At 33.6% G+C, this 11,646-nt stretch overlaps 2 protein-coding genes across 4 annotated transcripts; one reads left to right on the top strand and one right to left on the bottom strand.

Annotated features, from left to right (window-relative positions):
• The first annotated feature begins 433 nt into the window (after positions 1-433).
• On the top strand, positions 434-5,902 carry LOC110665026 (uncharacterized). 3 transcript variants are annotated; one of them, XM_021824978.2, is made up of 10 exons: positions 434-587; positions 1,884-2,038; positions 2,984-3,055; positions 3,187-3,261; positions 3,561-3,644; positions 4,623-4,692; positions 4,768-4,859; positions 5,012-5,053; positions 5,157-5,237; positions 5,619-5,902. In XM_021824978.2, exons 2-10 carry the CDS (start codon positions 1,922-1,924, stop codon positions 5,688-5,690), a joined length of 705 nt encoding a protein of 234 aa, XP_021680670.2. In that variant the 5' UTR covers positions 434-587; positions 1,884-1,921; the 3' UTR covers positions 5,691-5,902. The 3 variants fall into 3 exon arrangements, 2 of the variants coding, with proteins under 2 accessions (XP_021680670.2, XP_058009196.1); XR_009151283.1 differs by having other exon boundaries at positions 442-670; positions 4,995-5,053; positions 5,619-5,684; XM_058153213.1 differs by having other exon boundaries at positions 447-670.
• Positions 5,903-7,711: 1,809 nt separating this feature from the next.
• LOC110665099 (proline-rich receptor-like protein kinase PERK4) lies at positions 7,712-10,979 on the bottom strand. Its single transcript, XM_021825090.2, has 8 exons — positions 10,232-10,979; positions 9,485-9,994; positions 9,245-9,331; positions 9,075-9,145; positions 8,703-8,779; positions 8,333-8,477; positions 8,044-8,205; positions 7,712-7,924 (listed from the first exon to the last, which is right to left on the bottom strand). The coding sequence occupies exons 1-8, from the start codon at positions 10,668-10,670 to the stop codon at positions 7,712-7,714; spliced, it is 1,704 nt and encodes a 567-aa protein (XP_021680782.2). The 5' UTR covers positions 10,671-10,979.
• Positions 10,980-11,646: the final 667 nt, after the last annotated feature.

An 11,646-nucleotide genomic window follows, 5' to 3' on the forward strand; every position in this document is an offset into this window, starting at 1 on the left:
TTATAAAATTATTAAAATTTTAAAATATAAATTATTAATTTAAAAATATTTTTTTATGGAATATTATTAATTAAAATATAAAAAATTAAATAAATTTAGTATTTTTTTATATTAATAATTGAGTTTGAGAGTAAATTTTAAAGATTTTAGAACTGATTCAAATAATGAGAATATTAATTGAATTCGAATAAAATAATTTTTAATTATGAATATTTTATCCTTAGCAATAACGTTTTAAATATTAAAATTATTTAAAAAAATATTATTTTAAATATTATTAAAATAAAATTTTAAAAAAATTATTGAGACCATATTAGTTATTTTGATTTAATTTTAAATTACTTTTTAATACATTAAGTAACTATTTCAACAACAATACCAAAACCCACTTGTAAATCATTCTGATTAGGAATAATAATTGCAATAATGGAATAAAAGGGAATTACAGTAGAGAAATTAATGATAATGAATCTGGAAGAATTAATGATAATTTTGTTGTCTTGCACGCAAAAATGGAAAGCTCTCTGGCCAGAAAAGAAGGGAAAATTTTTATTGTTATCGGGAACGACGACGTTTCGGAAGCCAAGGTATGATAGTATTCTTTCTTGCTCATGTGCTGTTATGGTTGCTACTAGCTAAAGAACACGGGAAGCGAACGTCCAGTGTTTTGGTAAGTAAAATGTAAAAGCTGCTGCTTCTGCACATTTACTGTTCGACGAAATGTCTTGCCTTTGTTTTTCGAAGTCGTGGGTAGTTTTTGGTAGTTCCTGCTCTTTGTATGTGTCTAGTTGAATCATGCAAGTTGAAGTAGTAACGCATCTCCTAACTCCATTTATGTTTTCATTTACAGACTCTGCATCAATTAGTTACCCTGTTGTTTCAATAGTATTTCTTGTTATTGGTGGATTCAAGCAAAACTGTTACATATGGATATGGGATATGAATTTTGGAAATTCTTGTTTTGCTGCTCCAATTGGTTGTTGGTTGATTATCTCCCAAATACTAATGCAATTTAATTGCATGATGGGTTGCCTCTGCTGTGTTACTTAGTTTAAGAAAAATTTACTTGCTATTAGATCAAATGCTCTTAATTTCACACAACTTGTGAAATTATTCTACTTATTCTAGGTCATAAAAGGTTGCACGCTTAGGTAAATAGTCTACAGTATGAAATGGGATCCCTAAACTATCTCTTGCTACGTTAAGTGAATTTGAAACTATTCCTTTTGACATAAGTCTTAGCTGGGTCCACAAGTTCGCATTACTAGCTTTGCCATAAAATGTTTTGCTTGTTAACTTGAAGGTGTTCCATATAATTTACTGGTGAACCTCACACGCTTAATTAAACACATAAAACCTGTCCATTAGAACTGACATATATAAAAGACACCTAGGGTATGCTTGATATTTCTGTTGAAAAAAAAAAACACCGTAGTCATAAGCTATTGGAAAATGGTTTCAAGTTAAATTTAACATGTTTTAGTCCTAAGGACTTAAAAACAGCTAAACAATTTTTCAATTTTTTTCCAACAGTGTTTTAAAATTGTGCTTTTCCAAAAAGCAGATTTGAACTATAATGCCAAACAAGCTCTCATTTGAGTAGACCAACTACCATCGTTAACCACCATATTGGTTGGACAAAATTGTCATCCTCAGCTTACTAATTATCATTTTTTATTGTGTGCAAAAAGCTTTAGTGGCTTTAAGTAAAATATTATGAAGAACTAATCCCATTTCAATTTTGAGTAGTGTTGGTTCTTTATTTGGAATTTTGGATGCTTGCATCTCTCTCTCACTCCCCCTCTATTGAAGAATGATGTACAAATTTGAAAATGAATTGGTGTTTCATAAATTTTTATAAATATGCATTTCTTATTCCTCAGGTGTGCACATATCTAGGTATTGGGATACTTTGCACGCCATGATGCGTCTAGTTTCTTTGACAACTATGTTAACAGCCCCTATTGTCCGCATAGCATCCCTACGAAAATGGAGCTTGCAAGAGATAGAGATGGATACATGCAAATCCTCATATAAGGTTTGTTATGTATACATTACTACATTTTGCCATTTGTTATATATATTAATTAACAATTAAATAGAAATATGTGTGTGTGTGTGTGTGTGTGTGTGTGTTTGTTATGCTAGTGCTTATGAAATTTGAACGACAAGTTATGGAGTTTTGAAGTTTGCTAACAATTGGAATTCAAATCATATTTACTTTGAACGAGGAATCCCTCAGTATGTGGTACAGATAAGAAGGCATGATATGGTGCTTAATTAAATGAAGCATATGTGGGGATAGATTTAGTTGGTACACTAACTAATATCGTGGTATGCAAATTATATTTGTGGGGCACAATTCATTTTGTAATTTTTTCACATAATATACTTATAAAAATAAAAATATTAATTTAATATTAGTAATTAATTAATATGATATATTTTTTGACATAACAAATGCATTATTGAAATTTTAAAATCATATTATTGTTAATTTTTTTTCTTTTTTTTTATGGAATATTATTAATTGTTTTCTAATATTAAAAGTAAATTTAATTAAAAAATATAATTAGTAATTATTACAGTTTGTATTTCTTAGGAACTCTCATCTAAGCAGCCATTTAGTCAAATATTATCATCACCTAACCCCAATAGCAATTAAAAAAAAAGTCTCATTTTATGTTCTTCTTCTTCTTCTTTTTCTTCCTCGTGTGCATAGCTGTTGCTGTTTCTTCTCCTTTTCTGTTTGTCTTTCCTTTTCTCGTTCTTCCTTGAAACCCCTGTTTTGGCAAACTGGAACGGACTCCACTGTTTTCCAGAACGCCAAATTACTACATTTTGGTTTGGTGTGTGATATGTTGGGGGGAGAGTGAATTATGCAACTATGATCTAGACATTGCATTCACCAGCAGTTTCTGACATTAAATATCAAAATACCATTTTCTAGCAGTTACTTTAATTGGGTGTAATTTTTTGACAGATAATATTGGGTTCATCATCCATGGCTCGGCGGCAAATTCTATCTGAGATGGGATATGAATTCTCAATTATGGTATATTCTTAAATAGCTGATATTCCATTGCGTGTGTGAGTTTAAGCACATATATGTGTTTGTTCCCAACTCCCACTTCAGATTATTGTCAAGGATATGAGGTAGAAAGTTTAATGGATACAAAAATTTAGACTGCAGATATAGATGAAAAGTGCATAAGGAAAGAGAAGCCAGAGGAATTGGTTATGGCTTTGGCTCATGCCAAGGTTTGACTACTTTACCAGCCACTATTTTCTTGCTCTTACATATCTGAAATGTACTCAAATGCCTTGAATAGGCAATGTTAATGGGCCACTTAAGCTAAAGATAATCAAGTGGCCAATAACTTAGCTTTTTCCTTTTGAACTTGCTATATGTAGACTTTCATTAATCTATCCATGCTTAGTAAGATGAAAGTATGTTAGACAATACTTATTAGCTTGGTGGCATCGAATTCATGACTTAATATTTATTTTTGTTAACATGGTTCCTACCTTTATTTATTAATACATATATATTTTCCTAGGCAGATGCCATTGTAACAAGGCTCCAAACTATGGGTCAATTGGAAGAGAATGCTCATGCAACCTTGTTGATTACAGCAGACACAGTTTGTCCTGATTCCATTTTTTTATTTCCAATTCTATCTTGTTTTGGCCTAGACATGTACACCCAAAATCTGTTGCTAAAACTTGGAGTTTTAATATGAAAAGTGTGGAAATGTCGGGACTAACTTCACTTATATTATTCAATGACTGGCTATTTCTAAATTAAATTATGTAGATAAGAAAAGAAAATGAAGAACTCCTAATAATACTCTTAAATAGTAAACTTTTGTATGCAAGGACTTAAAATTTGATAATTCTTATATTCATTATTCCTTGTCCTGTATTGCTAGAAGAGCTTGTTACTCTTGTAATTCTAGTTGACTGCTATGTGTAATTTTAGTAAGAATCATCGAAAATGATCTTAATTTATTACATAGATTAATCTTTGCCCTTCATCAATGTACTATCTATCTAAGGCTATCTTAATTGAAGGTCTTTTGCTGCTGATTTATATATCTAATTGTGTTCCTTTACATGGTTTGTTGTGATGCTTCTATATCATTGATCATATCTCCTTTTAACATTGCATGATTATTTTAAATATTGAAAAATTCAAGGAAAGAAAGATGGAGCAAGCTTTAATAAATTATTTGTAAATTTTTACACATGCAAGATATTTATGAGAAAAAACAGACATGTTTCCATTTTATTCCCTCCATAGAATTAATACAGCTAGCCCAACCTAGACCTCCTGATCTAGGAGCTCTTCCTTGGAGGATATTTGTGATCAATTTTGCACATGGTGAATATTCTTATTTGCCATTGCCCATTTTGTTGGCATGTTTGGCACTTGAATCGCAGCTTATAGATACTCTTTTCTTAAATGCTTACAAGTGGCGTGCCATTAATAAAACATGTAACATATTACAGTATTACGCAAGTATTAGAAATCACAGGTTGCTGTTCAATTATTTTCTCTTCAATTGTGAGTAAAAATTATTTAACGTTATATCTTACTGCTAAATCTCATGGATTTTGAGGTGGTCTTGTACAAAGGGATGATTAGAGAAAAGCCAACCACAAAGGAAGAAGCACGGAATTTCATCAAAGGTTGGTTAATAGTTTTCTCCTCCACTGTTGACAAGACTCTTACTGGTTCAGTGGTCATATGGCTATTGGTTGCAGGGTATTCTGGTGGTCATGCGGCTGTTGTAGGATCCGTACTAGTAACTAACCTTACTACAGGAACAAGGAAAGGAGCATGGGAGAGGGCAGAGGTACTTTTTATTGCTGTAGTATTTGGTGTATAGATTTTAGTTGACTAGAACAATTAAATAGTTTTTATCCTGCCCAATCATTGAGTATGTCTAAAGCTCATTATTTATGAAAATTTGGTGAAATTTCCTTTTAAGCTTGTACTTGTTTACAGGTTTATTTCCATGAGATACCGGATGAGGTTATTGATAGTCTGGTAAATTTTGCAAATTCTTGATCACCATTTGGTACCAATTGGAGCTACTATATTTGCCAAACATATTTAACAAGTTTCTTTGTTGGTGGTGAGATGTTCTCAGATTGAGGAGGGAGTTACATTCAACGTGGCCGGGGGTCTTATGCTAGAGCACCCACTGACATCACCTTTTGTTGAAGCAGTGGTAGCTCTCTCTTTCTGGATTAGGCATTATGTACTTAATCTCATGGAGTTTCAATTTTAGTGGTTTTTTTTTTCCTTTTTTCTTTTTGTAAATCTCTCTCACTATTTTTGGTGGTGGTGTTATTATTATTATTAGTATTATTGTTATTATTATTATTGCATACTTTTTCCTGGCTAGTCATCGACACGATAGAGCTTTATCTAAGATAAACTTAGTTTGAAATTAAGGCCTAGTTGAATGCTGTCTACTTTACCAGTTACCATCCATTGGCATCTTTGATTTCATGATTAGAACCCACCTGCAGAAGTGACCCTTGTAACTTGCAAGAGGTTGATTCGTCTCTTATTTGTCTGACAAAAGTCTTAATTTGATATTTTGCAGGTAGGGAGTACTGACACAGTGATGGGACTTTCAAAAGCTCTTACTGAAAAACTCATTGCAGAAGCCCTATAGCATTTATATCGATTTAGAGCTGTTTGATTTAATTTAAAGGAAAAGGAAGTTTTGTGTAAAAACCAACAATTGGGTTGCCCCCAATCATATGGCGTCTTGATGAGTAAACCATGATTGAATATATAATCATTGGATTATTATTATTTTTTCTTTCTTTTTTTTTTGAAAGTCAGGTGAATTCTAATGAGATTATCTAATCTGCTTATTTTTTTATGTGGAGTTTGAGTTCTCTTCTGTCAATGGCTTGATTCTTTTGTCTCATCACAATTTATTTTCCTGCAAACAAAAGGATGCATATTCAATCAAATGTGTATCCACAATTAATTATTTGTTTGTTGTTTAAATTTGGGGGTGACTGTTACAGCTATTGAGGTTGAGATTTGGAAATTTCTCAACCAGGAAATTTCTTGCATTCCAGCAGATTGAATGAACATACTGTTATAGACCAATACGTAGTGTTTTTTTCCACCACAATTTCCTTTTTCTTTTATTTTAAATCTTGGACTGTTTAACTATTTTCTCTTCCTTCTCTTCTCTTCTCTTTCATTCTCCATCCTCTATTCTGTTGCCCTTTTACATTTCAGTGTTTCACTGCCCTTTCTGATAATCCTCTCCATCTTCCTCCCAATTTTTGTCTCTTCACTCCGAACCGATTCCTCCCTAGCTCAGATTGTGAAAGACTCTTCTATTTGGCCTTTTCCTTCCTAAGCCTAGCTTTCTCCCTCTCCTCCAAGAAATCACTCACTCCTAGCAAACCAAAAAGCTGACAATCTTAACATAAAATAAAAAACTCACTTTCCATATTTTAATCATTTTGTTATTTGATTTCTTAATATGCGATCACCACTTGCAATAAAGATGACCTATGCTCACTAGCAACTTGTACTCTTGTTGCAAAGATTGGCCATTTCTTAATAGACCTTCGCCTAGATGGAGAAGTTGAGTTTGACATGCAAATAACAAAGAAATGGATGAATGGTATAGTAGCAAGGAAATGTGTTTATCAATACCCAGATTGAAATCAGAAAATTAAAGATTTGGACTTCGACAGAAGAGAAGGAATTGAAGGATTGCACTTAGATCCAGATGACACTTTTTTGTACCAAAAAATGGTTTAATCTCCACAGATTCAAAAGAGAAGTAATAATAATAATAATAATAATAATAATAATAATAATAATAATAATAATAATAATAATAATAATAAATTTAAAAAATAAAACAATTTTATTAATAAATAATTATCAATTAATTTGACCATTAAGGATGTAAAGGAGAGAAAAAAAGAAGACAAGGTATTAAGAGAATTGATAAAGTTTATATTTTTAATTGATAAACTTGTTATTATAAGAGAGATTTTTCTGAACTGCAAATTAGAGTTATAGAATTTTTCAATAAGAAATTAAATGAAAATGAAATAATCTTTATAGTTGAAAAATTATGAGTAAAAATTAACCAGTGGTCAAATAATGTAGAAATATCAATAATATCATCTCAGTTTTTGTGAAATCAAACTTTTGATAGAGTTTGTATATCAACTTTAAGCAACAAGAATGAATTAAGTTCATCATAACAGGATAAGAATGAATTAAGTTTATCATAACAGGATGAAGAATGATTGAAAAGGTTCATTGAAAATGTTTCTACAAGGTGTACAAAAAGAAACAGTTTTACAATGGAAAATTAAGACAATCCCAAAGGATTTAGCAACTTAATATTTAGAGTATAGTACACTTGCATAATTATAATACAGACAACTCATGTTCGCAGTACAAGCTAAATCCACCCCAGAACTTGAAATCCAAATAAAAATCGCAATTCCATTTCTGAAAGATGCAGACGATGCAATCTTGGTCCCTAATATATTTAATTTCAATCTCCACTTTCTAAGTTAAGCCCTTTGAACAAAACACAAGTTCCAAATCAACTAAATGAATTAAAAGCAATGATGAATAATGTTATGTGTATATTTGTTGTTCTTGACCTCCAAAATGGCCTTTACTTAGGCATTCAAGCTTTGTCTAAATGCTTATACGCTGCCTGCTTATAAATTGTTCTTGCGTCCCACAAGGGACATCTCTCTGGAGTTGCCTAAACTTCTTCATATCTGTATTATATGAACTTGAATCGTAGTCTGAACTTCCATTTGAACTACTGAACGCAGAACTGTGACCAGGCTTCGCTCCCTCGTTTAAGTCATCCAGTAAAACATCTCCTTCCAAGGCACGGACTATCTGTTTAATTTGCATATATATTATTAATTCGTTAGGACCAATAAAAACTACAAGTCCAAACCCTCCTGACCTCATGCACTATGAATACAAGCACATGCGCCAGAATTTGGAATACGTACCTGACTCATTTTCGGGCGCTTTCTAGCAGAATGGCGAATGCTGGCAGCAGCACAAGCAACCATGTGCTGCATCTCTTCATGGTTGAAGTTATTGTTCAAGCGCAAATCGACCAACTCACTATAGTTGCCATCCTCCAATGAGCGACTTAGAAGTGGTCGAGCCTGTTCAATGAATGCACAGAGATTTATTATTATTATTTGGGAACTTGGACACAACAAACCCAGGAAGATCAGATCTTCCAAAAGTTATACTGAGTCAAAATTAAGTAAGAAAAGAGGAAGTACAAACCCAGTCCACTAAGCTATCTTCCATTGCATTTGTAGGATCCACAGGTCTCTTTCCAGTTATGAGTTCCAAAAGCATGACCCCAAATGAGAAAACATCTGATTTCTCCGTCAACTTTCCACTTGATGCGTACTCTGGAGCCAAATACCTGCATTATATCAAGGAATATTATATTGGGCTGTGAATTCTTGTCAGCTAATTCCTTTCTTCTCTATTCAGTGTTTTGAAGCAACTTCAGATAGGAGATGCTAAATCGAGAATCATATCGGACGATGACAAATTTGCTGCAGTATTTGATTTTTTTTTTTTAACTTTCTTATTTCTTTATCTTAATTTTAAATTTTTATTTGACTGATTTTTTATTGAGTTTTACCCGAATGTCCCCATGACACGGGTAGAGACATGAGTGTAATTGTCAGAAGACAGCTTAGCCAATCCAAAATCAGCCACCTGAAAGCAGACAAGCAACATGATATATATAATTGTGCAATGGAAATTTGTTTAAAATTTTCATTTAAAAAGGAAAAAAAAAATTCTACACATAAATAATAGAAATTTCCTTCATAAAAGGAGAGAAGCAACATCAATTTGTAATTAAAAAAAATGTAAGAATTGAAGAAAAAAAGATAATATATATTTCATTCGTCTTTGTAAAAATGTATTCAATTCACTAAATTAAAATCTAAAATTATAGTTAAATATCCAGTAGAGTGCAAATATCTAATAGAAATTTTTGAGGAATTACCATAGCTTCAAAGTTGAAGTCAAGGAGAATATTAGCAGCTTTGATATCCCGATGAATAATTCGAGGATGACCTGCACACATTTTTTAACAAAGAAATGTGATTATATGATATGTGCCCTCATTTGAGACGCATATAAAGATGCTAGGCCAGGGAATGAATGTCTTATTACAATCTTCATGGAGGTAAGCGAGCCCCTTGGCAGAGCCTAATGCAATACGGAGCCTTGTTGGCCAATCCATCACAGGAAGACCCTTTCCTGCAACGAAAAAGATTGAGATCATGAAAATTTAAATTTTCTTGGCAGGGAAAGCAATAGTCGGAACTTGTAGATTTCAGGATGCCTTGTAGGCATATAGATGCGCAGTTGCAGGAAGTTTTGAACTCCTGATAGCAAAAACTTGGAGCTTACCATAGAGGTGATATTCCAAGGTCTTATTGGGAACAAATTCATAGACCAACATTCGCTGCCCTCCAGCAATACAATATCCAACAAGGGACACCAGATGGCGGTGATGGACACGGCTAATGATCTCAACTTCAGCCTGGAATTCTCTCTCTCCCTGTCCACTGCCAGACTTGAGGCTCTTAACAGCAATTTCCTTTCCATTAGGTAACACACCCTTGTGCACAAAACCAAATCCTCCCTGACCCAATAAATTGGCCTGAGCAAACCCTCCTGTAGCTGCTGCAAGCTCATCATATGTGAAGGTACTTTTGTTGAACCCAAGAGCAACATTTGGTGACGGAGGAGGCAAAGGAGGAAGGTGTGGACCCGAAAAATTAGAGCTCATATCACCGCTCATCATCATCTGGGGAGGCGGAGGAGGTCCATGCCAGCCACTAGCTGGTGATGATGCCATTTGACCTGGTGGCATGCTCCAGTTTTGGTGGACTGAGCTGTGGTAATATTGATCACTACCTGTGCAAAGAATGAATGAAGCATCCTATTGAGTTCCACTGAATTACACCAGAAAATTTTCCATTTCCAAATATCAAAACCAACAACTAAAAGAAGACATTCTTGAAAAAATCAAATGAGCTTAGCTCAGTACTACTAGAATCTTTTCCGGTGCTTTGAAGTTTTTTACGAGTTTGAATCCTAAAAAATGAAAAAACGAATTTCACATGATGAGGTTAATCATCTAGGACCTATTACCTCCTTGATAGTCTCCATAATACTGCACATGCTCATGCTTTCTCTTCTTCTTCTTCCTGCACATTGTTGTTGCACAGATGATCAGAAAAGCAAGCAATAATCCAATCCCCACTGATACTCCGACTATAATCTTTATCTGATCTTGACTTAGGCCGCTGTCGTTTGAGGAAGATGAACGTGATGAATGTGATGATGATGATGATGATTTGTGTGATGATGATGATGATGATGCTTTATGTGGTGGAGGTGGTGAAGCACGGCTGTGGCTACTATTATGATGAGATGGTGGTGGTGGAGGATGACGAGAATCGCTCGATGGTGGTGGGGGTGAATGTGAGGATGAAGGTGGCGGGGATGATGACGATGCTGAAGAATTTGATGACCGTGACGGTGGAGAGCCAGGAGCAGCAGCAGTAGTATTGTCAGGAGATGAAGGCATTTTTTCTTTTATCTCATGAAGGACTTCCGGCCAGCCAAAAAGGTTATTTGCGTCGAAACACACGGTTTAAGGACAAGCCGGAAAACTCCACCTCTCCCCTAACTGCTGCTCTCAAGATTTAAGGACCCCTAAAATTAAATAAATCACAATATGTGTATATCAGAAGCAAACTAGTTATAGCAAGGAAAATCAAATGATAATTCTAAGTTATATGTTCTTGTATTCTACTCTTCTCCAAGCACCAATATTTATGCTTCACCATTTTCCATATGGTGAAGAGTCCTATAGAGATTATGACCTAAAAGTTGACAGAGAATGCTATGGATAATATCTGAGGAAGGAATAGACACGGTTACCTGAAAGAAGAAAATGGTAAGGAAAGAGAAGGAAAAAGGTAAACTTCCCATTGAAAGCTCTGCTATCATTCCCTTTGGCTGCCCACAAAGGAGGGAATGGGATGGAATCTTCTCTTTTCTCTCTCTTCTTCTCAACCTCTTGTCTTAGCTTCCCTTGAATAGTTTTGAGTTTGTTAGGATCCTTTTACCATTTAAAGCCTTGTGCTTGTGCTTTTTGTCTCATTGAAAATGAATGACAATCCTTAATTTTCTTTTGTGATACATTGATGTCCTGAATTTGATGAACTTCACACTTGTAACAATAAACATATCCATGCTCAGAAGTCAGACCTCAGCAATTCATATCCTATCATATGCTTTAACTAAAATAATAGCCTACCTATCATATCATTTATCTATTTCACATGGGATAGTATTAGGGAGGTAAGATTTGTTACAAATTTTTACCATTTCAATAAGTGTTTGCAAATTTTTACCAACTTAATTATAAAACATATTATCAAAATTTTTTTTTCTTATTAATTTATTTCACTTTCTCCCTAATTCTTCTCATTTTCTCATGAATTTTTTTTTATCTAAATTAAGTCCACTATAAATTGAAGACACAAAATATATGATAG

The sequence above is a fragment of the Hevea brasiliensis genome, chromosome 9 (assembly GCF_030052815.1).
Source record: "Hevea brasiliensis isolate MT/VB/25A 57/8 chromosome 9, ASM3005281v1, whole genome shotgun sequence".
NCBI classification, from domain to species: Eukaryota; Viridiplantae; Streptophyta; class Magnoliopsida; order Malpighiales; family Euphorbiaceae; genus Hevea; species Hevea brasiliensis.